Source organism: Artibeus jamaicensis, unplaced genomic scaffold, assembly GCF_021234435.1.
Source record: "Artibeus jamaicensis isolate MK-2021 breed Jamaican fruit bat unplaced genomic scaffold, CSHL_Jam_final scaffold_1019, whole genome shotgun sequence".
NCBI classification, from domain to species: Eukaryota; Metazoa; Chordata; class Mammalia; order Chiroptera; family Phyllostomidae; genus Artibeus; species Artibeus jamaicensis.
This window is the reverse complement of record NW_026522025.1, coordinates 3,279,540-3,307,435: the sequence shown is the minus strand read 5'-3', so window position 1 is coordinate 3,307,435 and position 27,896 is coordinate 3,279,540. Positions and strand designations below refer to the sequence as shown.

Sequence of the window (27,896 nt, the reverse complement as noted above, 5' to 3'; positions counted from 1 at the left end):
CAGTATAGTGCCTGATTTGTGGTAGACGATTGGTTAATAGTTAATTTTATAAATATGTTGGTGGAAAGGTTTAGTAGGTGAGTGACTAAGTCACATTTTCGGTTCATTAAGCCTGCCCTTTGATTGGAGAGACATATTTGTTTAGGTAACCCTGTACATGTCTTTGTGGACAGAGATCATCTTAGAAAAAAAAGATATTTATCCACATACTACATACAGATCATGTTGATAGAGCTGCTTTTTTGGATTCATGTCATAAAATTTCTCCAACATGATAGTTCTCCTATGGAGTTGTAGTAATGAAACCAAGTGGTTCATGTGAAGGAAATGATTCCTCTGCCTTAATATAATATCAGCTAAAGTTTTACTCAAGAGAAGTCTCTGAGGATTCATTTAGGGTTTTTTAAATCCTTGACTAAGGATATATTTATTGATTTTAGAGAGAGAGAAAGGAAACATCCATCAGTTGCCTCCTGTGTGAGCCCTGACTTGGGATAGAACCCGCACCCTTTTGATGTGCAGGACAACACTGCAGCAGCTAAGCCACGTGGCCAGGGCTGTTTAGTTTTTAATTAAAAAACATTTAAAAAATAACCAACATATTTGTGTTGTTCAGAACTCAAAAAGTCTGAAGGGGTTTATAATTGAAAATCTCCCTGTTACCTAGCCAATCGGGGCCTCTTGCTGGAGATATCTGTTGTCAAAAGTTCTCTTCTGAGAGTTCTTCCAGAAATATACTAGTCCATACATTTTCTACCTTATCCTGGTGTGGCTCAGCTAGTTGGCGTGTCATCCTGTAACTGAAAGGTGATAAGTGTAATTCCTGGTCAGGGCACATGCCTAGGTTGCAGTTTTGGTCCCTGGTCAGAGTGTGTGTGAGAGGCAACCGATATGTTTCTCCCCCTCTTTCTCTCCCTTTCTTACCCTCTCTTTAAAATCAATAAGAGTGTTTTGGGGTGAGGATTAAAAACAAAAGGTTTCCTACCTCATTTTTAGTATAGGTATAAACACACTGAAAACAGTGTTTTGTACTTTGCTCTTTTTTTACTGAGCAATAGATGTTGGAGATTAATTTTTTATATATACATAAGAACTCTGTTTTTTAGAAACTGCTTAATATTCCACGTGTGGATACTCATCAGGTTTTAAAATCTGGTTTACTGATGAGCCTTAAGTTGTCTGACTTTTTTGCTATTAAAACAGTTCTACAATTTAAAAAAACCACTTCTTATTTAGTCATTTTACATGTTTTTTGGCATATTTGCTGAATGAATTCTTAGAACAAAACTGCCAGATTAAAGGAAATGTGCTTTGGTAATTTTGATATGCCAAATTATTTTTCATATACTTTATACTCATTTATACTTGCAGTAGTATAGGTGATGTATAGGTTTATAGTTTATAATGTGTAGGTGCCTCATTTACTTACACCCTCTATGACAGTTTGTTATTTAACTTCTGGATATTTGCCAGTTTGCTGCGCTAAAAAAAAAATTGTGTCTAATGTAGTGAATATTTCTGCATGGAGTAAGATTCTGAAGTTTTTTTTCAATCATTGTTAATGTTTCTTTAGCGATGTGATATTGGCGACGCTTCCAGGGGAAGTTTATCTTCATATGCTTATATCCTTATGGTGCTGTACTTTCTACAGCAGAGAAAACCACCTGTTATCCCAGTTCTACAAGAGGTAGGTGTCTTAAGAAAATATTGGAGGAGTTTATTGTGAAAACAAGTGATCTAATAACCATATAGGTCTTCCTTATTTAGTTCATGAGATTGTGAAAGATTTTCCCATTATGACATTCTAATTTTTCTTCTTTCATTTAATAGTATAATCAAACAATGAACCTTTTTGAAAGTTTATTATAGGAGAGTATAGACTACCAAAAGAATATCAGATGAACAGTACTATTGAATATCTTTTGCAACATTTTTGTATTTTACAGTCAGAATTCTGCAGATCATTATGAAATATATATTGTGATCAATGACCTCATATATTAGTCTCTCAGATACAAATACTTAAGTTTTTTTCTCTCCATAGTATTCTCCTTTTCCTTGGCAAGGAAGCTTGATTTATTTCTGTTTATATTTTGGTCAGCTTTGTGAAATTTGGTTGAGAGAAAACCCAAGGAACTGCTTCCTCATCTCTGTAAGGTCATACTAATTGCAATAAGCCTAAGAATATACATCAGAAGAAACAGATTATACTCATTCACTCAGAGTTAGTGACTCATGGAGTCCCTTCTTGTAGACAGTTTATGTTCTCTGAAACAGGTACAAAAGAGTTCTTAATTATCTATTGGTTCCTCCTCATTCTTGGCACAAAGTGGATTTGCACACATTAGGAGGATCCAGTTCTAATTTCTTAGGGAGAGAATCATCAGAGTTGTTTGGTAAATAACATATTTTGGTTTCACGTAAAGTTTGATAGTTGTGTCAAAGAAGAAAATCACAAAGTATCAGCCATATTGTGGGTGTCAGATGGCCTTAGCTTAAAAAAGTTCTAAAGAATGCTGTGTGGTTTTTGCAGCATTCTCTTCCCTTTTAAACAAACAGTGGAAGAGAAATAAAAACTTTAAATATTTTCTAGCAGAAAATTTTATGTTGCTAAATCTATGTTGAGTGATTGGTTTTTTTTAAACAAGGTTGTTCTCTGTTATTTAAAATTAAGCATGAATTTATTAGGCCTGACAGTGTCAAGATCATTCTCTATATTAGTCTAATTGTTATCAAGGCTTTAAATTTGGGAATATTTGCATCATTGCCCTAGTGATATCATAGCAGCCATTTGCTATGACTTTGATAGAATACTATGCTTAAGCAAAATGGCACACCAATTATAATAGTTTGTCTATGTTCTCTCATTATATTATACACGGATAAGGAGCCATTGAGGCAGCATGATACAATGGGAGGAGCAGGACATGATTTTGGAGCCAGAAATAACTGGTGTGAACCCTAATTCTGATATTGTGGCCTTCAAAAAGGTGCCTGACCACCACTACTTTTGAGTTTCATCATCAGTAAAAATGTAATAATGGTATCATTTTAGTGTTAATATAAGAGACAAAGAGATAGAATAACTTTGAATGTAGTAGGTACTAAAGTAGGTATTATAAATGGTGGTTGCTTTTATTATTATTAATTGTTATTATCATTAGCAGCTTTACTAATATTATTGGAAAAATATAGGGAGGATTGCCATAGCCTACTTCAAGAACTCTCCCATTATCTGCTTAACAGACAATGATTGATGAAATGAGAGACAGTCCATGGAATGTTTTCCATCATAATGAACTGTGATTGTGGGGGGCTTTGTGATACATATGAACTGATGATATATGGATTTTTGCTTCTGGCCCTTTTTGCTTGTCATATGGGACCCCATTGTCCATTGCTCTGGCATCATTTAAATATTGGTCATTGGCATCGATCAACTTTTAAGGGTAAGGATATGTTTAATGAAGCTGATGATCTTTGACTACATTTTTGATTGAACCTAGACTTTAAGTGACTGGGTATAAATAAGGCTCTGCTAAGAATGTTTTCTGTGGTCAACAGCACAAAATTCTTTAGGTCAAAAGGAGCTTTTCTAAACAGAAGATTTTACTGTATTTTAGCAGATCATCTTAAGTAAAAGTAAATTTTCACTTAAAAATAAGTATTAGGGAATGGTATTTGCATTTGATATTATGAACTGCTGTGTTTTCTTAAAAATTTCAGTTGAATGGGTGAGCCAGTGCTAAGTGAAACAAACCAGTCACAGATGGACAAATACTTATATGATTTACCTTATATGAGGTGCTTAGGACAGTAGACAGGATTCATAGAAAGTAGAATGCTGGTTGCCAGGGGCTGTAGGGAGGAGAGAGAAATGGGTAATTATTGCTTGATAGGTTCAAAATTTCTTTTTTGGAAGATGAAAAGAATTCTGTGTGTAGATGGTAGCACAACAGCAGGAATGTGCTTATTGCCACTGAATAATATACTCTAATTAAGATGGTTAATTTTGTGAATGTGTATTTTACCATGACTAAGAAATTGCAATTTAAATATCATAGTAGATACTAAAATATTACAAGAGACAGTAAATACAGAAATGTACAGGATTATTTCTTGTACAAATATGATTAACCTGTTTGGTGAGGTTTTAGAGGGAGCAATTAGTGCTTGAGTGGAGAATGATTGGTGTTGAAAGAGAAAAGAGAGGAGAGAAATGGAAAGAATGTGTGTGTGTGTGTGTACAAGAGAAAGAGAAGATACGGTTTTAGTGCCTATAAGGGCTGAGACAGAGTGGAAAAAGTAGGCATTGTGAAACAAGAGTTTAGAAAAACAGGTAAATCAGTGATTAAACACCCTCTGAGGCCTTTTACTGTGTTATCGGCCAATGTATTTGGGTTTGGATCATAGTTGTTACTCAAAAGTCAAAATTCTCTTAAAAAGAATCAAGTTCTAACAAGATACTGTGTGTCATTTCCCTGTAATACATATAATAGCATCAAATATTCTGGCCTCTTTAAAACCTACATTTTTTTTGATGGCAGAATCCCATGTATTTTGTTTTAGATATGAATATCTGTAATTTCTGCCTTTTTTGTTTTATGAAATGTCAGAATTTTTGCCAAGTCATCTTTGGAAACTGTTTATGTGTAAATATAAAAAAGAACTTACTAGATTGGGTCCCTGGAAACTTTTATGTAAATAATGCTTATAGATTAGATATATTCACTCAACAAACATATATTAAGTATTCTCTATATGACAGGCTTTGATGTAATAGTAGGAATTTTGGTTCCAGAGATAAGTTACAGTCCTCACCTGCAAGGAACTTAAACTTGAGAGTGAAATTAGAGAGACCAGACATGTAGTTGATTTTTTAAGTGTTTAAAAAAATTGTTAATTGTTTTGAGGGGGAGTGACAGAGGAAGAGAGACCATGGATCAAAGGCACAGCCTTTGCATATTGGGACTATGCTCTAACCAGCTGAGCTACCTGGCCAGGGCTAATTTTATTAATCATTTTCCCATCTAAAATGGAAGAGGCCATGGGGATCACCTTATCTAGTGGTTTTAAAGTATATATTCTAGTAGGGTCTCACAAGCTCATTTAACCTATGAGGAGTAGGGTAAAGAAAGATGAGGTATGTTTTCTTCTGTCAGAGTTCCTTTGCTTTTATCTGTTTTACACTTCTGAACCTTGAGGAAAGTTTCATTTTAGGAAAGAGTATTACAGCTGAACAGAAAGAAAATTTGAAAAGAACTAGCCTAATTAATCTCTCATTTTCATTGGGAAAAATGAGGATTTAGGAGCATACTTGTTTTGCCCAGAATCACCACTTGGCAGGACTATGACTACAAATGAGGTCTGCTGACTCTGAACCTAATCTCTTTCTTAAAGCACCTATAGAAAATAAGTCTCAAAACTGCTTGTAGAGGTTAGTTATGCCTATACAGTCATCTTATGGGTACTTTTCTTCCTTAGGACAGTGAATTATTACTCATAATTCATCATGAAGATTTTATAATCTTTATAAGGTGTTAGGGAAAGCTACCTAATTTTCTGTTTTTAAAATAATCAGTGTCCAGGGGTCTTTACAGGTTAAAGGTACTAGAGCCCTTTACCAAAAGAAGCAATTCCATTGATTTCCTTTGGATGTACAATCAATATGTATTATTTATTACGTATTTCTACATCCATGATTCTTGGATGAAAGTACTGTTTTCATTTTGCTTTGTTAATCTTGGGCTAGATGTGTTTTGACAGGCCAAATAGGTAACATCAAATGGGTCTTTCAGGAACATTTTATTCATTAGTAATGATGTCAAATTATACCTTCTTGGCATATTCACTTTGGAAGAAATATTTCAATATGTCTGTTATAGCTCAGTTCTAAAATGAGGTGAGGGTATTTAGGCTTTGGGATTGGATGATTTAAAATCTAATAAACATTAATTTTTTATGCAGATCTTTGATGGAAAACAGATTCCACAGAGAATGGTTGATGGATGGAATGCTTTTTTCTTTGATAAAACAGAAGAACTGGTAATTTTTAAATAGTTTTATGTTATGGAATGCTTTCTGATAAATGTTAGGATTTGCATAATTTAATAATTTTACTTGGATTTGGAGTCTGTATTTTGGATAGGTATAGATATTTCTTTTTCTTCTCTCTTTCTAACTTGTAGAAAAAGCGTTTACCTTCACTTGGAAAGAACACGGAAACACTAGGAGAGCTTTGGTTGGGATTGCTTCGCTTCTATACTGAAGAGTTTGATTTTAAGGAATATGTAATTAGCATTCGGCAGAAAAAGCTGTTAACAACTTTTGAGAAGCAGTGGACGTCCAAATGCATTGCAATTGAAGGTAATTATTTAGCTGATATTCAGAAACAGCAAAATGAGAAGCCAATTTTATTTGGCCAAGGAAATTGAGGGGAAAACTGAAACACATTAGAATTTAGAAGATTCTTTCGGTTTATCATTTCCACCCTTTAATCTATGATAAAAAAATAATTTGCTGTTTGGATGGTCTAAGTTATATCGTATTAGACTGTAGTCATGGCTACTACATATATTTAATGTAACAGTGAACATAATTCTCAAACAATAAAAATTTTATTTTCTAGACCCTTTTGACTTGAATCATAATCTTGGTGCTGGAGTTTCTAGAAAAAGTAAGTTTTAAATACAGAAATTCTGTGCCCTTGAAGTTTTTACACATTATAGTCTGCATCTTTATTGTTTTTTTTTTTTCTTTCTTCAATAGTGACCAATTTCATCATGAAGGCATTTATCAATGGAAGGAAACTTTTTGGTACTCCCTTTTATCCACTCCTTGGCAGAGAAGCTGTAAGTTTACATAATATGAAATCTTAGTATTTTCTTTTTTCTTAAAGAACTTTTCTTTTTATAGTACAAGAAGGCCTACTCCTGTTTCTAAGTTGGTGTTAGAAATAGGGAAAGATATGTTTGTAGCACCCTGTATTTTTTTATTGCATTTGTCATAGTCCATAATGATATACCTGCTAAATTTTGTATATTTGTTTAATCTGTTAAATTCTATCTCCTCCACTAGGCTGTATTTCCAAAAGGATGGTCCATTATCCATAAGGTTTACCAGTATATCTCCAGTGCCTATTGTAGTGTTTGACAAAGAGGATGTACCAAATGAGCATTTTTTAGTATATTTTATTGAGTATACTGTTACAGTTTACCCAGTTTTTTCTCCTCTTTATCACCCTTCTGCCCTGCACCCCCCAACCCTCCAGCATTTTACCCCTCTTAGTTCATGTCCATGGGTTGTACATATATTTATATGACTTTGACTTCTCTGTCTCCTATACGATTTTTAACCTCTCCATGTCTAATTTTATGCCTATTAATTATGCTTTTTGCTCCCTTTCCTCCCCCCTCCCACCCTGTTCTTCCCCTTCTTCCCACTGAAAACCCTCCATGTGAACTCCGTTTCTCTGGTTCTGTTTCTGTTCTACTTGTTACTTAGTTTTTGTTTTTGTTTTTTAGTTTCAGTTGTTGATAATTGTGAGTTTGTTGTCATTCTACTGTTCATAGTTTTGATCATCTTCAATTTGTTAGATAAGTCCCTTTAACATTTCATATAGTAAGGGCTTGCTGATGATGAACTCCTTTAACTTGACCTTATCTGGGAAGCACTTTATCTGCCCTTTCATTCTAAATCTCAGGTTTGCTGGATAGAGTAATCTTAGATATAGATCCTTACCTTTCATGATTTTGAATACTTCTTTCCAGTCCCTTCTTGCCTGCAAGGTTTTTGTTTGTTTTAAATACTTATTTTTAGAGAGAGGGGAAGAAGAGAAACATCAGTGGGTGGTTACCTCCCTCACGCCCCCCACTGGGAACCTGGCCCACAACTTAGGCATGTGCCCCAACTGGGAATCAAACCAACGACCCTTTGGTTTGCAGACTGGCACTCAATCCACTGAGCCACACCAGCCAGGGTGCCTGCAAGGTTTTTTTAAAAGAAATTAGCTGATAGTCTTGGGGGAACTCCTTTGTATTTAACTGTCCCCTTTCCTTTTGTTACTTTTAAGATTCTCTAGTCTTTGGTAACTTAATGATTATGTGCCTTGGTGTGTTGTGTTCCTGTTTGGGTCCAACTTCTTTGGGACTCTCTGGGCTCCTGGGCTTATATGTGTATTTCCTTCACCAGATTGGGGAAGTTTTCTTTCATTTTTTAAAAATATGTTTTCAGTGTCTTGTTCTTCCTCTTCTCCTTCTGGCACCCATATGATTCAGATGTTGGAAAGTTTAAAGGTGTTCCAGAGGTTCCTAAGCCTCTCCTCATTTTTTTTGAATTGTTTCTTCATTCTGTTACAATTGAATGTTCTATTTCTTATGTTCCAGATCACTGATTTGAGGGCAAGTTTTCTTCTCTTCAGTGTTGGTTCCCTGTATATTTTCTTTTATTCCACTTTGTATACTTTTCACTTCTTCCTTTATTTTGAGTCTGTACTCAGGCATTTCTGTGAGCATCCTTATTACCAGTGTTTTGAACTCAGCATCTGGTATGTTAGCTATCTCTTCATTACTTAGTTCTTTTGGAGTTTTGATCTGTTCTTTCATTTGGGCCATATTTCTTTTGTCTCCTCAAATTGGCAGTGTCCCTGTGTTTGTTTCTGAATATTAGAGCTGCTTTGATTTTGTCTTAGTAGTGTGGCTTCTACTAAGACATCTGGATGCATGTGGCTTAAATTCTTGGTTGTTGGACTTCCATACAGTTCGATTTTCTAACAGTTCTGGGAGTATTTGTTTTGAAATTTAGTTGTAATTCTTTTTGTGGTTTTGTAAGGAGGGGAAGCATGTCTACTAATCCATCTTGACCAGATGTTACTATCTGGCACTTTACAGAAAAGTTGCTGACCCCAAATCCAGGTCACCTTAACCCGGTGGATAAAGAGATTCAGAAATAGAATGGATACAATTTGGTGATTAATTACAAGTTATGGGTGAAGGAAAAGTAGTTCAGGATGTTTCCTAGGTTTTTGCCTTAATCAACTGGGTGAATTGAAAAAGGCCTTCATTTTGTTGTGGCAGAAAATATGATGATGATTTTATTTAGCTACATTGATTTTATCAGTAGTAAGTGTGAAGAATTTTTTAAAATACTGCTTTATTGAAATATAATTCACATACTGTATGATTCACCCATATAAAGTGAGCAATAAAGTGGTTTTTAGTATATATGCAGGATCTAAATCTAATGTTCTAAATCTAATTTTTAGAACATTTTGTTCTTTCTCAAGGAAGCCCCTGTCCCCATTAGCAATCAAATCTTATTCCTTTTCTTTCCCATTCCCCAAACCACTAATCTAGTTTTTGTCTCTGTAGCTTTGTCTGTTCTGGGTATTTCATATAAATGGAATCATAGAATATGTAGCCTTTTTTTACTAGCTTCTTTCTTTTAATATAATGTCTTTAGGGTTCATTCATGTTGTAGCATGTGCTAGAACTTAATTCCTTTTTGTGGCTGAATGGATATATCACATTTTATGTATCCATTCACTTTTTGGACATTTGTATGTTTTTTAGTTTTGGCTATTACAAGTAATACTGCTGTGACTATGTACACATTTTTGTCTGGATGTATGTTTTCATTTTGGGGCTATATATACCTAATGGAATTGCTGGGTCATTTTGAAAAATTCATATTAACTTTCCAAGGAGCTGCTAAACTGTTTTCTAAAGCAGCTGTGCTATTTTACATTTCCACCAGCAGTGTATATGGGTTCCAGTTTTTCTATCTCCTCACCAGTACTTACTATGATAGGGCTCCTAGTGAGTTTGCCTTCTTCTACTTTTATCCCTGACTTTTAGTTAGATTTGAAGAGCACTAAGTAGGTATGTTTTCTTGCCTTTCAGAGATACGGGTACTGTCAGGACAAACTAGTCTTTGTAATAGTGCAAAACAAAGCTAAAGGAAAGCAAGGTACTTGCATAAAGCAAATATGAATGTGGTTCTTCTAAGACTTTGGAAAATGATATACTTATTGTTTCCCTACCTCTTTAGATAAACCCTGCTTCATATAATAAAATGTTATATTTTCTTGAAGTTTTTAATGCAAATCCAGTTATATTTTAAATAATCCACATGATTTTCTTATTTACATAGAGCTCTTTTATACTAGAGAATTAATCCTTTTCAGAAGTAGCCTGGTATAGCAATAAGCATGATCTTTGTAGTCAGGCATACTTGGCTTTAAATCCTTTCTTTATCTGCCATACTAGCTTTTCCACTATGAGCAAATGACTTGACCTTTTAAAAGTTAAATGTCCTCAAATATAGAATAAAGATGAAAATAGATCTATATTGAGATACTATGCAGAGATGCTACAGATGAAGAGAAAATATCATGGATGTAAAGTGATGTTGATGCTGATAATTCTGAATCTCTTTTTTTTTGTTTCTTTTTTTGGCTTTTATTCATTTTGTTTCTCAAGAATATCATTTTGATATTGTTTTAGTTGAGTGAACTATTTGTTGATATTTATTTCCTGTTTTTTTTAAACCACTTCTTCATCTTGGTCTCTTTAGCGTTTGTATTTGAAAGTTTGTAGTGATTTTTTTCTAATAAAGTTGTATTTTCTCTCTAGGAGTACTTCTTTGATTCTAGAGTGTTAACAGATGGAGAACTGGCTCCCAATGATCGATGTTGCCGTGTTTGTGGAAAAATAGGCCACTACATGAAAGACTGCCCTAAAAGGAGAAGGTTGGCAAATAACTTGGTGTCAGCATTACAGGAAAATTAAAGTTGAGGTCAACTGTAGCTATAACTATTCAAAAAGGTTTAAGTGAGAAAGTTCAGGGCTTTAAATTGGATTTTAGTAAATGTATATTTTAGCAGAATTTTATAATAGAGTGAGATTTATTTGTGGTACCATGATGTCTCATAATGTTCATTTGTTTACTTATTAAAAGTCAATTTGTTTTTTATTGACACCTGCTATATGTTGGGAACTGTGCTAGGAGCCAAGACAAGAATGACCAAGACCCAAGAATAGGGTTCTGGCTGAGGATTTCATAGTCATTCAAACCAATAATTAAAATATAATTAACTGAATATTTGAGATATATACTGTGAGGTATATAACATTTATCTCAGGAATGTGTGTTCTGTGCACTGCTAAATTATATATCTGTGAAAAATACTTCCTTGTATTTCTTTCTATATATACTATGTTTAATAGATCAGGAAAAGTCCTTTTTCAGTCATAAGTCTTGCCTGCTATGAAGAGCTTACAATTTTTCAGGTAGAACAAGCTCTCTAGTTTTTAATCAGTGTTTTTACTGACTATTAAATTTAGGTAAGATACTATCTTCCTTAAGCTCCATTTTCTTCCACTGTAAAATGAAGATAATAAATACCAACCTCTAAGGATTGTTAGATTAAATAGATCTTTAATTTTTTTTAATTTGATATTTTATTATAAAAGCACTAGCATACCCAGTTTTTGCCACGTGAGTAGTTGTGAAATAAATGTGAGTTTTAAAAAGATGTATGAAACATGGGAATATTAGTCACTTTAATTGTGAGACTCTTGTATATTAGTTTGTTCTATGACTCCCTCAGTTTACAAGTCCCTAGCCCCACATTATTGGTATCAGCAGTTTACTGTTTAGAGTAAAGAAGAAAGACAGTGAAGAAGAGAAGGAAGGGAATGAAGAGGAGAAAGACTCCCGAGACGTTGATTCCCGAGACCTCCATGATACTAGAGACTTCAGAGACTCCCGAGACCTCAGATGTTTTATATGTGGAGATGCAGGGCATGTACGAAGAGAGTGTCCAGAGGTCAAGCTGGCCCGTCAGAGGAATAGCAGTGTGGCAGGTAAATAGAAAAGGTTAAAGTAGTTTCTGGTGTAAATGAAGTAATTTATGTTGATGCCATTCTAAGGACCCTAAATCCTTTCCATACCAAACCTAGCTGCATGGTTTTGGACCATACCATTTTTAAAAGAGAGAAAATTTAGACAGGCTTTTATTTTGAACAGTATTTGGATATATGAACTTTCTAGGTCTTTAGTGGTCTGTTGTATTCTATCAATTCCCTTTAAGTATTCTTTTGATTTGAGTCACATACTCTTTTCTCTCAATATAAAAATTAATGGAAGTTTACTTCCTCCCCCAGAAGTTAATGAGAAGTTTTCTTTTGGGAACATAGGGAAATTTATGTCTCTTCTCACTGCTATTATGAGAGAGGGAAATTCATTCCTTATATTTTATTTTATTTTTTAAAAGACTTTGTTTTTAGAGAGAGGGGGAGGGAGAAAGAGAAGGAAAAAAATATTGATGTGAGAGAGAAACATCGATTAGTTACCTCTCATACACACGCAAACAGAGACCAAACCCTCAATCTAGGTATGTTCCCTGACCAGAAATCAAACCTGCAGCCTTTCATTTTGTGGCCTGACGTCTGAGCAACTAAGCCACACTAATCAGGGTGAGATTTGTTCCTTTTATATTTCCTAAGGAATTTTAAGAATTAAAATCCCCAGTGAGAGTTTATTGAAAGAAAAATAATAGGACTTCTGGCGAGGATGGAGGTATAGGTAGATACACTGTGCCTCCTCGCATAACCAAAAGGAGGACAGTAACGATTTTAAAAACAAAAAACAACCAGTACCGACAGAAAATTGAACTGTATGGAAGTCCAATAACCAAGGAGTTACACATTCATCCAGATTGGTAGGAGGGGTGGAGTTGGGCAGCTGGGCAGAGAGGGCTCATAGCAAGGTGTCAGCTGGAGGACCCAGCGAGGTGGTGGATTGTGGAACGGGGTATGTAAGGATGCAGCTGGCAGACCAGGCAGTCCCACATTCGTGCGCAGATAAACCGGCTAAACAAAGAGGGAGCAGGAACTCCCATCCTCAGAGGAAAGTTCATTGGAGAGACCTTCAGGGTCCTAGAATGTACACAAGCCCACCCACATCGAAATCAGCACCAGAAGAGCCCAGTTTGCTTGGGGGAAGCAGGGGAAGTGACTGAAATCTGGTAGAGGGCAGAGCAAGTGCCGTTGTTCCCTCTTGGACCCCTGCCCCCCCCACACAGCATCACAACATAGCGATGTGGGTTACCCTGCCCTGGTGAACACCTAAGGCTCCGCCCCTAACTATGTAACAGGTGCATCAAGACAAAAAAATGGCCAAAATGAAAGAACAGATCAAAGCTCCAGAAAAAATACAGCTAAGTGACGACGAGGTAGCTAATCTATCAGATGCACAGTTCAAAACACTGGTAGTCAGGCTGCTCACAGAACTGGTTGAATTCGGTTGGAAATTAGATGAAAAAATGAAGGCTATGCTAAGTGAAATAAAGGAAAATGTACAGGGAATCAATAGTGATGAGAAGGAAACTGGGACTCAAATCAATTTGGAGCAGAAGGAAGAAAGAAACATCCAATCAGAAAAGAATGAAGAAACAAGAATTCAAGAAAATGAGGAGAGACTTAGGAACCTCCAGGATATCTTTAAACATTCTAACATCCAAATCTTAGGGGTACCAGAAGGAGAAGAGGAAGAAGAACAAATTGAAAACGTATTTGAACAAATAACAAAGGAGAAGTTCCCCAATGTGGCAAAGGAAATAGACTTCTAGGAAATCCATGAAGCTCAGAGGATCCCAAAGAAGTTGGACCCAGGGAGGAACACACCAAGGTACATTACCCAAGATTAAAACTAAGGAGAGAATCTTAGAAGCAGCAAGAGAAAAGAAGACGATTACCTACAGACTGTCAGCTGATTTCTCAGAAGAGACTTTGCAGGCAGGAAGGGGAAGGAAAGAAGTATTCCAAGTCATGAAAGGCAAGGACCTACAACCAAAATTGCTCTATCCAGCAAAGCTTTCATTTAGAATGGAAAAGCAGATAAAGTGCTTCTCAGATAAGGTCAAGTTAAAGGAGTTCATCATCACCAAGCCCTTATTTTATGAAATGTTAAAGGGACTTATCTAGAAAAAGAAAGTAAAAAACATGTGCAGTAAAATGATAGCAAACTCATAATTATTAACCACACCTAAAACAAAAACAAAAACAAACTAAACAAACAACTAGAACAGAAACAGAACCACAGAAATGGAGATCACATGGAGGGTTATCAACAGGGGAGTGGGAGGAGGAGAAGGGGGGAAAAGGTACAGAGAATAAGTAGCATGGATGGCAGGTAGAAACTAGATAGGGGGAGGGCAAGAATAGTATGGGAAATGTAGAAGCTAAAGAACTTACATGTATGACACATGGACATGAATTAAAAGGCGGGCAATGGGACAACCGTAATAGCATAATCAATAACATATTTTAAAAATAGAGTAAGTTAAAGTAATTATTTTCATTCAGATTCTTACCGCAGAAGGTGGCTTCTTAATTGTAGAAAACTAATTTTACATCTGTTCTGCTCTCTAGGATCAGTGTATTTTTTTTTTAATGATCAAGATAAAAAAAATGGCGTTTTCTTTTAAATTAGTTCTTATAAGACCTTTGTTATCATTATCAGGGTTTAAAAGTCCAAGTTTTAAAATCTCAGAGACACTTGAGACTCTTTTATAGATTGTCATTTTTCTGCTATTTTATCTTTTGATTTCCTTTCTGATGTTTTCTCTTAGCAGCCCAGCTGGTCCGCAACCTTGTAAATGCCCAACAAGTGGCTAGTTCATCCCAGCAACAAGGTGATCAGTCCCTAAGGACTAGACAGTCCTCGGAATGTGTAAGTACTGTACTTGCAAACTGGTTAGTCTTGGCAGGAAAATTAGCACTATTTTTGGTGGGTGGTAGGGTTGATCTTTCATTCTGGTTGAATTTTCCAGATTACATAGTGCTTTGTAGAGGTGTCCTTGCTAAAGGGTATGAGGTAGAAAGGAGCATTACTTATGGTAATAATAGATGTATTTATATATATGAGCAGACTCCTTAACTTCATTGAACCTGCTTTATTACTTATAAAATAAGATAATTAACAAGTTTGTTTGTTAGATTAAAATAAGGTAATGACTTTGAGGTTTTAGGCTCTGCCTAGTGGAAAAATATCAGTACCATGAATTAAAAACGACACAAAAATTGAACTGTATTGGGGGTTAGTAGTGTTAGGGCAATACACATTATGGCATTTCACTTGCTTGAAACTTTGGTCTCCTTATAGTTGATATGGATACCTAGTGAAATATACCCTGTAAAAACAGAGTATTGAATTAGAATTCAGATTCTCATGTTTCATAATAACTTTGTTGAGTTAATTCTTTTGTCTGAATCTGTATTCACCTTCTTTAATTAATTTAATACTAATTGAATGCTTACTCTAAACCTGACATTGCTCTAAGTACTTGACACTTACCGAATTTAATTCTTTGAATGGCCCTGTGAAGTGGTAGGTATTAGTATGAACTAATTTTACAAATTGGAAAAGTGAGAATAAGAAATTGAAAAGATTGAGACCCAGGTCAATGTAGTTTCAGAGTTGTTAACTCTTAAACATTCTAAAAATCTGATGTGATCTTTACTTTAGAAAACGTACTTAGAGCATTTGAAAACCAGTAATAGGGAATCTTGGAAAAATATGTAGGAGTCCACTAAAATGTATCTACTATCCTGAATTTGGTGTTTATATTCTCCATATGTATTGTTTAATCTTCACAAAAACCTATGAGGTAGGTTCTGTTATTATTTATGTTTTACAAGTAAAGAAACAGATTGGAGTTTCTTTGCTGAGGTCAGCAGATACTTGGAAGTAAAACTTGAACCCTCAAGCCGTCTCTAAAACCTGTGCTCTAAACCACTTTCCCTGTGCTGCCTCTAACATTCTCTGCTTCTAACAGTCTATTTCATTTGATGTTTGGGAAGAGTCTGTTTCATGGACGTTACTATTCTGATGTTTCACAAAGCACTTTAAATTCAGCCTGTCTAGAATGTAGCTTATATTCTCTCCAACTCCCTAGATTTGCCCTTTTCTCTTATGTTCTCCATCTCATGGAATGTTCCCACTATCTAGTTTTCTGAACTTCTCCCTCATACTCAACCCCCGCATCCAGTCAGTCACCAAGTCCCATTGTTTGTGCATATAAAAATAACTAGATCATAGCCATTTTCTTCTCTGTCTCTATGTTGTATTTCCCTAGCATAGGCTGCCATCATCTCAGGATGCCCGTATTACATATAGCAGCCTTTTAAACAGTCTCAACAGTCTTGTATTTATTTATCTTTTAAAATATTCTCTATTTCATTCCTATTAAGCCAGAATATTTTTTCTAAAATGGAAATTGGTGATGTTTCTGAAGAGTTTAAACCCTTCAGGGTTTGTTTCCCAATGCCCCCAAGAGTCTAAACTATAGGTCCTATAGGAACTGTCCATTATCTTGGCCCTATTTAATTCTTCAGCCTCAGATCTCCATTCCTCTTTCCTTACAATAACAGACTTCTTTCAGATTCCAGTTACTTTAAAAGCCATGAGTTTTTATTTTTCAGTCATGTTCCTTCTGCCTGAAATACTCTTTTCTTCTCATCTCTCTATCCTTTTTAAAATCAGACCAGTTTCTTTCTTTTTTTAAAATTAATTAATTTATTTATCTATCTTTAGTGGAGAAGGAGAGAGAGAGAGAAACATCAATGTATGGTTGCCTTTCATGCATCCCCTGCTGGGAACTGGTCTGCAGGGAACTGGCCTGCAGGGAACTGGCCTGCAGGGAACTGGCCTGCAACCCAGACATGTGCCCTGACTGGGAATTGAATCACGATCCTCTGGTTCGCAGGCCTGTGCTCAATCCATTGAGCTACACCAGCCAGGGCCTTAAATCAGACCAGTTTCTTTTTGCCCTTGAGTCTCAGCTTAAGCATCATTTTCTCCAGGAAACTCTCCCTGGTTTCCTCTTTCTTTCATCTTATCTCCCCGCCCCTCCCCCTTCTCCCAAAGTCAGTTTAGGTGTTCACACTCTGTCATTTCATTATACACTATACATTATTGCATTCTTTATCATAGTAATCATTGTGCTTTATTGTGATTGCTTGTGTAATTTTTATCTGCTCCACCTCTTTTCCCCCATAAACTGTAAGTTCCATGAGAATATGCATGTTAGTATTATATTTTTAATTCCTAGAACAATGGTATGTACATAATTGACACTTAGTAAATACTTGTTGAGGGACTGAATGAAAGTGAGTGAGATAGTTAGGTGTAAGTGTCTACTTACAGTTGGAAGTATGGATTCTACATGATGGGAATGATGTCTGGGCCGTCTTTTCTTTGGGCAGTAAAAAGATTTATGAGGTAATACGTGAGGATGGGTTTTAGGACCTTGTGAAAATTCTGTCTTCATGTAAAATGGGGTTCTACTATTTGTTATGTATATCCTTAGCTTTGTTTATAATGTTTTAATGCAGTAACTCCATAATTTTTTATTTTGATCACTGCTTTTGTAAAATTAAGATGTTTATAAATTAATTTAAAAATCTATCTTTTTTCTTCTGCAGTCTGATTCACCATCTTATTCTCCCCAACCCCCACCATTTCCACAGAACTCTTCCCAGTCCGCTGCCATTACCCAGCCTGCATCCCAACCAGGATCCCAATCCAAGCTTGGCCCACCTCAGCAAGGAGCCCAGCCCCCCCATCAAGTCCAGATGCCGATATATAACTTTCCCCAGTCACCACCAACTCAGTATTCTCCCATGCACAGTATGGGATTGTTGCCAATGCATCCCCTCCAGATCCCTGCCCCATCCTGGCCTATCCATGGCCCAGTGATCCACTCTGCACCAGGCAGTGCCCCCAGCAATATTGGCCTGAATGATCCCAGCATCATCTTTGCACAACCTGCTGCCAGACCTGTGGCGATCCCTAGCTCCTCTCATGATGGACACTGGCCTCGTACTGTGGCTCCAAATTCCCTGGTGAACAATGGTGCAGTGGGGAATTCGGGTAACCCTTTCTTTTCTTTTGTGTCTGTCTGTAGAAAGGTTGGGTGATTCATATTATTGGTTGAACCTGGGGAAATAAATGTGAACAAAAGAATGCAAGTGATATTTGGGCGGGGGAAGGCCAGTATAGGATTAGAAAAAGAGGGTGAGCTATGGATTCAGACTGCTTGGATTTGAATCCTGGCTCTGCCATTCATTATGTGGCATTGGGCTGCTGCTTAATCTCTGTGCATTGGTTTCATCTGTCAAATGGGGATGTTAATAGTTCTAACTCTCAAGGATATTGTAAATATTAAATGAGGTAATATACATAATATTACTTTAAATTTTGACTGCAGTACTACTTTGTATGGGTATTGTTAACACTCATTTTACAGTTGAGGAAATTGAAGGGTTAAGTAACTTAATTATCATGCTGTCATAATTAATCATAGTAGATGCAACGTTTAATTCAGTTCTTCTTTCTTTTAAACCTGTGTTCTTTGTCCTGGACTCTTTACTATTGGCCAGTAAGGATCAGTTCTTTACAAACAAAAATACTGGTAGACTTAGTAGCATTAAAAAATAATAATTTTTTATTAGAAGTAATAGATTTTCATTATAGAACATTTGAAAAAGAAAATCATTCACAATCTTAATTCCTATACATAATTATTAAGTAATATTTGGTGTGTTGCCCTCCATTTATTTTCTAATATTTGCATGTTTGAAAATAGTTAATATATAACATATATCTAATTTTATGTCCAGCTTTTTAGTAATAATTATTTTATTTTAAAACTCTTTATCATGGAAAATTTGAAATGTACACAAAAAGAGTGAAGTATAAGGAACCTTCCTCCCTTCCCGTTAGCCAGCTTTAATAGTTATCAGCATTTTCTGTAATTTTATCTGACCCCTTATGAGACACTGTATGAAATGTACTTATAAACTTTGTTTTCTTTAAGAAAAATCAAGACTTATTACCATAACCAGGATCATCTAATACACAACCCTTGTTCCTTTTTTCTTTTTATAAAAGTATTGTTACTATTGAATGAGGATTCAAGCAAAGCTCATTCATTATATGTGGTTGTCATATCTCTTAAATCTCTTTTAATTTACAACAGTTTCCTTTCACTATTTTCTTTCCCACATTAACTGTTTATTGAAGAAACAGCATTTCCACATTCTGGTGTTGACTCTATGTTTGTGGCATTGTGTCATATGTACTGTTGTTCCTACATGTCCTGTAAAGTGGTGGTTCTGTTCAGAGGCTGGATTAGAATCTGGTTTTTTGTATTGTTGGGGAGAACCTTACTTCTTGGTTGATCTTGCATGTTTCCTATTACTGCACTTTAGAAGGAACTGACTCGTTCTTCTTTTAGTGACTTAACATTGATTATGAGTTAGGTGATATCAGCCTGATGTTTCTATCCATTATCAAGTTCTTCATTAATTTTTATATAAGTCTTAGCCACCATTGATAATTATTGCTGATATCCATTATTTTACTAAGGGTTGTAAAACGATGATTTTTCTGTTTACTGTTTATTCTTATATAAAGAAGTTTTCTTTATAAATTCTTTGTTATACTGAAATGTAGTTTGTATGGGAAATGTACATTCAGTTGTATGGGAAATGTACATTCAAAGCTTGGTTCCTTTCATCAGTTTTCATAAGAATTTTAGTGATAATTTTAAACAAAGAATGCTGTTCTTTAGAGGACTGGTGTAGGCGGTATCTGTGACCTTTCTTGGAGCAATATAGATAATATATTTTGCTGAGAAGTGCCAGAATGTGGGAACTCATTAAGATTTCTAAGATGAAAAGGTAATGGCATACAAGGTCATTCTGATGTGGCCTCTGCTTCTGTCACTCAAAAAATGTTTATTGCATATAAGCCATGACATGCACCAGGATAGTCATTGACCTATAGCCCTAAAGACAGACTCAGTGTCCTGACCTTTGATATGTTGGCACAAGTTTTTACAGGTTTTTTTTAATGTTATTATTTTCAGAGAGAGGGGAAGGGAAGGTGGAAGAGAGGGGAGGGAAACATTGATATGTCAGAGAAACATCAGTTGGTTGCCTCTCGCACACCCCCAACCAGGGATCTGGCCTGCAACCCAGGCATGTGCCCTGACTGGGAATAAAACAGGTGACCTTTTTTTGTTCACAGCTGGCATTCAGTCCACTGAGCCACACCAGCCAAGGATCAGTTTTTACAGTTTTATGTCCTCCTCCTCCCCACCACTAACTGATCTCTGTTTCAGCCTTAATGAACTGAGTATCTGACAAACATATCATACTGTCTCTTACCCCTGATTGCTTCACTTGTTCCCTGTACCTGGAATATTTTTTCCATTACTTCTGCTTACTCTCACCTCCTTCTGCTTTGCTTCAAAGCTTGGCTAACTCACTCATTCTCCATTTTTTAAATTTAAATTACTTTCTTCAGGAAGCCTTTAGCTCTTGCTGATCCTGCTCTCCAGTTGTATTAGGTATCTTTTCTCTCCATGTTTTCTTAATACCCATATCATAATCCTTGTCTCACTGTGATGAAATTGCCTCTTGTCTGCAGAACCCATTAGACTGAACTTCTAGAGACTGACTTATTTCTTACCTGTCACTGCCTAGCATCCAGTATAGATGGATGTATGTACATACACTTGATGTATGGTAGATATATTATTCATATATTATTATTTTTATATAGTAAACTATTAGTAAATATTTATTTGTTGCATGGATGTATAACACTTTTTATTTCTTGTTCAAGTATACTTGTCTCATTTTCCCCAGCACTCCCCCTTACCCCCACTGGATGTGTAATTCTTAGTTAATCTTCAGCTGAAATTGCTATTTCATTAAAAACAGAAGGACTAGATGAAAATATGGTTATAGGGGTTGCTTTAGAGTGGGAGATTATGTGAGTTTTCCCCTCATTTTTGAATTTATTTTGTCTATGGCCATACCACCCTGAACACCTCTGATTTCATCAGAAATTATCTTTAATGAGGTTGTATCATTTGTATTATGAAGCTGTTTCATTGTGAAAAATGGCCAGGGGAGATTGGAATATATTCTTAAAAATACCCCTTAATGTTAAAACATTATTTCTCAATTGGTCAAGACCTTGATATATATACCTAATCTCATTTATTGTTAACTGAGCCCTGCAGCTTCAGCTTTTAGCTGAAACTTGGTTTTATGAATTTGTGGTAAACTAGTGGCTTTATTTTTCTTGTTGCCTCCTGAAAGGACTGAGCTTAAAAGGAATGCAGCTAATAGGGATTTTCATTTTCTTGCTCTCTACTCCTCCCTATCCCTTATTTCCTAATTTCAGTTCCTGGTAGGAAGTTTAATGAATAAGGGTAGTGTCTTTCAGGTTATTTCCTGTCTCGTTGTGACCCTGAGTGAAAAAAAAAACACCAACAGGGGTACAGCACTTAAAGATCATCTTTTTTTTTTTTAATATTTTATTTATTTATCTTTAGAGGGGAAGGAAAGGAGAGAGGGAGAGAAACATCAATGTATGGTTGCCTTTTGTGCGTCCCCTGCTGGGAACTGGCCTGCAGGGAACTGGTCTGCAACCCAGGCATGTGCCCTGACTGGGAATCGAACCGCGATTGTCTGGTTCGCAGGCCCGTGCTCAATCCACTGAGCTACACCAGCTAGGGCAAAGATCATTTTAAAGAGAAGTAGGTTAGTGGGGGTCTGAGAAAGGACAGGAGTCATATTTCTCGAGTTCCTACTTATATGCCACAACTTGTACAAGACACTTTTATATTTTTATCTAATTTTAATCCTCATGAGAACCTGAGGTTCATATTTAACCTGAGTAATTTTTGGAACTGGGATTTGAACTTAAACTTGTTTGGCTTCAAAGCCCTAGATCTCAACCATTATACAAAGTGTCTCAGCTTCCAATAAATTGAGTTTCTTTTGCGGCCAAGATATAATTCTAGGATAGTCGGCATGCATTGTTTTTAGGATAACATACAAGCTCCTGAATGATGCACTAAGGTTTTTTGAAATACAGATCCTACCTACCTGTTCAGCTTTTTCTGTTATCACTTCCTTCCTTTACCCCTATTTCTATTTTGTCAGTTGTTTTGAAGATTCCCAAAATTGCTGCACTTTCCTGCTTTCTTGCTTTATACTGCTGTTCCTTTTGTCCAGAAATGCCCTCCTTGCCCCATTTTCCCAAACTCATTCCTTGTACTTTAAAACCCAGTTTAGTCGGTCATCTTAGGGAAACCTTTAACCTTGAACAACTTGTTTAGTCCCCTCTTAGGAACACCTACCGATCTGTTACAACGGTTACCACATATTATCATATGTCTTTTTTTATGTCTCCTGTTTGAATAATTTGGGCACAATTACAGTGTTTGAGTCTTAAAAATTTTTTGTTTTTATATCTTTTGCATGTAGCATAGTTCTTGGCCAGTTACAGGTACTCAGTAAGTCTTTGTGGAATGAAGGAATGTATGAGTTTATATATAAGGAAAAGCTGATGTTTTAAAATATGTCTTTTCTTTCTTATTGAAATGCAGAGCCAGGCTTTCCAGGACTAAATCCTCCAATTCCTTGGGAACATGCACCACGTCCCCATTTCCCACTTGTCCCAGCTTCGTGGCCTTATGGTTTGCATCAAAACTTCATGCATCAGGGAAATGCCAGATTTCAGCCCAACAAACCTTTCTACACTCAAGGTACCATTGCTTACAAATTTCATTACAGGCTGGGTGGGTTTTGTTTTGGGACAAAGAAGGCTTTGTGAGGGCCAGGATACAAGAGGGAAAATTTAGGTACTCAGTAAACATTTATTGAGAGCATGCCTTGTTAGACTATGCTAGGTTTTTGTTGTTCAAGCAAGAGTCAAATAAAATCCCCACACTTAATGCATATTTTATTAGGAGACCCAGAAATGTAAAATAAATGAGAATAGGGGCTAAAAGGAATCAGTTAATATTGCTCTGGCAGAGAGAGCAGAATATGGACACTAGGGATCAAATCACCCACGATTTTTACATTTAAACTTTTTTTTAATGGAAACATTTTTTTAAATTTGCATTTATTTTTAGAGAGAGGGGAAGGGAGGGAGAAAGGGAAAGAAGCACCAGTGTGAGAGAGGAAAATCGATTGGTTGCCTCAAACACCTCAACCAGGGACCAAACCCACAACCCTGGCATGTGCACGGACCAGAAATTAAACTGGTGACCTTTTGCTTTGTTGAGCCACAGATATAAGGGCTGAACTAGATCGTGAGAGATTCAGGATTTTTTTCCTAGAGATTTTCTAGAGGTTAGAGGGGAAGGGGTGAAGGAATAATGAGTCTTCTTAGTTCTTCCTGGCATGAGGGAAAAAGAGGAGAGAAAATAATAGGACTAGGGTATGAGGTAAATGGGAAAGATGTATAGGTGATGAGACTAGAGAAGGTAGGCTGAAGCCATATCATAAAAGAGTGGACTCAGTTTAATATGAAGTCAAACCCTAATAGACATTTTTGAGTCAAGTAGTGATGTGGTCGTATTTGTTTAGTAAAACTGATACTTGAATGACATTAAAATTCACTATATTCTGTTGGTAATGATGTACATTATCGGTACCAATAATGACTTTTATCTAAGTAATGGTTATTACAAACTAAAGAGAATGCCAAGGAACTTGGAGCATTTCATCTAGCCTGCTTGCCTCAAAGGTACCTCAGTTCCAACAGGGGATGTCTGAGTCTGGCCTTCAGCTCTTGGTTAACCTAAATAGTTAGGAAAACTAGAATCATAGTTATTATAGTTAAATTTAGGAGTTCAAGCCCTGGCTGGTGTGGCTCAGTGGATTGAGTGTGAACCAATGGGTTTTGGGTGTGATTCCCAGTCAGGGCACATGCTTGGGTTGCGGTACAGGTCCCCAGAGGGGGGCATGTGAGAGGCAACCACACATTGATGTTTCTCTCCTTCTTTCTCCCCTTCCCCTCTCTCTAAAAATAAATAAAATCTTTTAAAAAACACAAACTTAGGAGTTCAAGAAATTAAAGGAATATACTCAAGAAATACTGACTGAATGAAATAATTTTAAGGGGAAGCCACTAGTATAGTATGACTGTTGGTCTTGATACATTCAGTCTTCTTCAACTACTCATACACCGATGAAGCATCCCCTCTATTATAGATTAGCAGAACCTTGACCATGACTGTTTTCATCTTCTAGCAAAGAACTCGGGCTGAGGGAAGGTACTGTTGGTCATACAAGCTATTTTAGTGGGGAGAGTCTAAAGTTTTTCCCTGGTGGGTTTGTTTGCCTTGATTCCTCCCCTCCATCTCTTTTTTCTCTTTGCTTTCGAGAATACCCACATTTCCCTTCCCTCCTCACCCCAGCCAAATGTTTTGACACGTGTCATCACATATTTACTATATATAAAAAAAAAGAATAGCTACAAGTTAATTCTAAGGGATTATCAGGTAAACAGGCAATAAGCCTTTCAGTTTCCTGTCTGTGTTGTGTCCAACAGACAGATGTGCTGCCCGTCGGTGTAGAGAGCGTTGTCCCCACCCACCAAGAGGAAACGTGTCGGAGTAATGCAAGTCCGTTTTCTTTCAGCTGGTCTACCGATGCACAGCAACCAGCCAATCCTGCTGTCTCAAGGGTATCCGTACCTCAATGTCAGTTCCATTCAGCAGAAAAAGTGACATTTAATGGAAAGCAAAACAAATCAGGTCCTGATTTAAACTTTTAACATGTTTAGATAGATTATTTAAATTCTAAGACTGTTTTTAAGAACTGTATTATTTGTATATAAATATGAACTATAGTTTTTACTAGTATCACCAAATTGAGTGATACAAATTTCATCTATTTTATTACCCTATTTTTAAGGGAATTTTATGTTTTGTTTAACCTTGATGAATTGTATAAAGAGAGAATTTTAAAAATTACATTCTTTATTTTCTATTAGCTGTATTCATACTTTGGTTGCTTCAGACTTTATATATTGTTCTTAAGAATTAGGAAAGACTTTCATGTGTTTTAAATTTGTCACTTCTATTCTTTACAGAACCTTGTAGTGCCAAAAACTTTTTAAAAGGTAAAAAAAATAAAATAAAACTACAACCTGAATATTCAGATTTTTTTTTTACATTCTTGTATATTGAAAATATTCAAACTTGAACAGAAGGTCGCTTTTATCTGTATTTGAAGTAATTCTATTTTAAGTTAATAAATCTTTTTTACAAGAGTCAGATTTGGTTAATTCATCTGGTTGTTTAGATGATGGAAATATAATGTAACAGTTCAGACTTGTTTTACTCCCATTAAGTATATTTTCACAGATATTTTAGAAATCGGATTTTTTTTGGTGTCCCTTATTTTATTGGATTCAACACCCATATGCAAAAATTTTTAAGTCTTTTTTTTAAAAAGAGAGATTGATTTGTTGCCCCACTTACTTAGGTATTCATTGGTTGATTCTTGTATGTGTCCTGCCTGGGGATTCAATCTGCAGCCTCGGTGTATTGGGATGACACTGACCAACTGAGGTACCAAGCCAGGGCCCATGTGCTGTTGATAGAAGCAAATGCTGTCTCCATTTTATCATTGAGTAAAACTAAGGTGCAAAACTATAAAGTGAAAATTTTCAAAGGTAGCACAATTAAACATGTTGGAAATAAAATGGAAACATCTTTTAAAGGAGAGTTTTTAAACACTGAAACTGATAGTAGCAATTAAAGTTAAAAGAAGGTAATTCTTATGGACTGAGAAACACTGGTCAGACCATTGAGAGTCCTAAACTGCTACCTAAAAGGTACACTTGCCATGATGGTGTTTACCAGTCATATTTGTAATTATAGTTGGAAATCAAACTTTTGTGTGATTGGTGGTAGATTTTTTTTAGCTGTTTTGGGTATTAGTACATTAAGATAAAATCATTTAAAAAAAAAATCCCTAAAGGAGATTTGCCAGGGATTTTAGGCCAAATGATGCTAAAGATTTCTTTGGAAATGTGCAGAATAAGTAAAAAGAAATGTATTTTATGGACAGTGAGTGTACTATCTTTGTTCTGCTTCCTCAGATATGCATTACTTAAAATAGGAGACTTCCTGGGCTTTTGCCATATTTTCCAACATGGAAGATGCTTGAAATCTATTGCAGGAGGTTGAGGGGTTTCCTGCTATATTTACAGCCCTGAAAAGGTATTTATTAAATGTTAAATTAAGATCAGGTGTATTTACTGTTACTTTTTCATATTAAAGCTTCAGCATCCCTAAGAATCCTAAGTGGTGGAGTTAACTTATTTGTTAATGAGATACCTGGTCCAATGTATGCTTTTGTGTTAAAATGTAACTTGGAGCATTGAAGATTTTCTTTTAAAAGTTTGTATTCAAGTATTTCATCTCCATTTCAGGCTTTAGAGTTATGAGGTGTACGGGGTATTCAGCTAATTTTACTTTTGAATATATTTGAAATTTTCATTAAAAAGAAAAGTCTGCAACTAGAGACCACCCCTAACTCAGCCTTCCTTCCTAAAAGCAAGCACCATGTGACTTGACAAGATAAATTTAACAGGCAATAAACTTCACTGAACGTAGGTTTTACTTATACAAGACAGTGTTTATACTGTATAGTAATTTTCAGCATCTCATTTGTCCCTCCTTCAGGATTACCAGTGTTGAATAATTGGCAAAACTGTTCCTAATTGAAAAATAGAAGGCTCTTAAGTTTGTAATTTATGTGTTAGTACACGGCCAAAACCTAGACATATGCCGACTGGGTATCGAACCAGTGGCCTTTTCGTTTGCAAGATTACGTTCAACTCACTGAGCCACACCAGTTAGGGCAAGTTTGCAAACCTTTTATAGAAATTATAAACTTTAAAAGTTTTTTATTGAAATTAATTGTAGAGCAGTTGAAAAGGGCAAAAATTTAGTCATATGCAGTGTTCTGTATAATGTTTAATGACATGAAGACAATATTTTCACTTGTTATTTAACAGTTTAATACCCCGAAGTGAACATTTTTACTATTTCTTTTTTTTAATAGATAAAAATATATGTAAAATGTTGACAGGTTAAAGCTACTTATTAGGATTATTTTTCAATTATAGTTAACATACATATTAGTTTCAGGGGTAAAGCATAGTGATTAGACATTTATATCTTATGAAGTGACCACCAATATAAGTCTAGTACCCATCTGACAAGAATAGTTCCCTATACATCTCCATGACTATTTTTATAGTTGGCAATTTGTACTACTTAATCCCTTTCACTTTTTTCACTCATCCCACTCTAATGTCCCCTCAGCTGGAAACTGCCAGTTTGTTCTCTGCATCTGAGCTTGTTCTTAGATTTAATGTATTACACACTATTTGTCTCTCCTGATTTCACTTTGCATATCTTTGAGGCCCATTTATGTTGTCCCAAGTGGCAAGATTTCATTCTTTATTATGGCTAAGTAAAAAGTACTATTGTACCACTGTACCTATGCACTACATCTTCTTTATCCATTCATCTGTCAATGGATGCCTAGGGTGCTTCCATTTAACTGCCTCTTGTAAATAATGCTGCAATGAACATAGGAGTACACATACCCTTTTTAAATTAGTTTTTTGGACTTCTTCAGATACATATCCAAAAGTGAAGAGAAACTGCTGGGTCACATTAGCTATTTTTAATTTTTGAAGAACCTTTGTAATGTGTTTCATAGTGGGTATACCAATGAGGTTCCCTTTTCTCCATATCCTTGCCAACAGATTTGTCGATTTGATAATACCCGTTCTGACAGATGGAGATGATATCTCACTATGGTTTTGATTTGCTTTTCCCCCCCGATGATCAGTTAGGTTGAACATCATGTGTCTGTTGACCACCTGTATGTTTTCTCTGGAGGAACACCTGTTCATGTCCTCCATTTTCAACTCATCTTCGATGCTAAACTGTATGAGTTCTTGATGTATTTTAAATATTAACCCCTTATTTGGATACA

At 35.8% G+C, this 27,896-nt stretch overlaps 1 protein-coding gene across 11 annotated transcripts in view; it reads left to right on the top strand.

The window, feature by feature from the left end:
- TUT4 (terminal uridylyl transferase 4) overlaps window positions 1–27,896 on the top strand; it is a 127,267-nt gene that overhangs the window by 82,112 nt on the left and 17,259 nt on the right. Inside the window, exons 20-32 of one of the 11 annotated variants that reach the window (XR_008389701.1) lie at window positions 1,574–1,687; window positions 5,968–6,045; window positions 6,189–6,366; window positions 6,629–6,676; window positions 6,769–6,851; window positions 10,632–10,747; window positions 11,644–11,864; window positions 14,633–14,733; window positions 17,487–17,934; window positions 22,472–22,630; window positions 24,516–24,631; window positions 24,970–24,999; window positions 25,984–26,104. Coding sequence is in view for 9 of the 11 variants with exons in the window: in XM_053655431.1 (XP_053511406.1) it covers window positions 1,574–1,687; window positions 5,968–6,045; window positions 6,189–6,366; window positions 6,629–6,676; window positions 6,769–6,851; window positions 10,632–10,747; window positions 11,644–11,864; window positions 14,633–14,733; window positions 17,487–17,934; window positions 22,472–22,630; window positions 24,516–24,604 (1,635 nt within the window). In the remaining 2 variants the exon portion in view is untranslated. Of the gene's footprint in view, window positions 1–1,573; window positions 1,688–5,967; window positions 6,046–6,188; window positions 6,367–6,628; window positions 6,677–6,768; window positions 6,852–10,631; window positions 10,748–11,643; window positions 11,865–14,632; window positions 14,734–17,486; window positions 17,935–22,471; window positions 22,631–24,426; window positions 24,922–24,969; window positions 25,000–25,983; window positions 26,105–27,896 lie in introns of those variants that run through there. The other 10 variants (XR_008389700.1, XM_053655433.1, XM_053655434.1 and 7 more) reach the window with 10 other exon arrangements.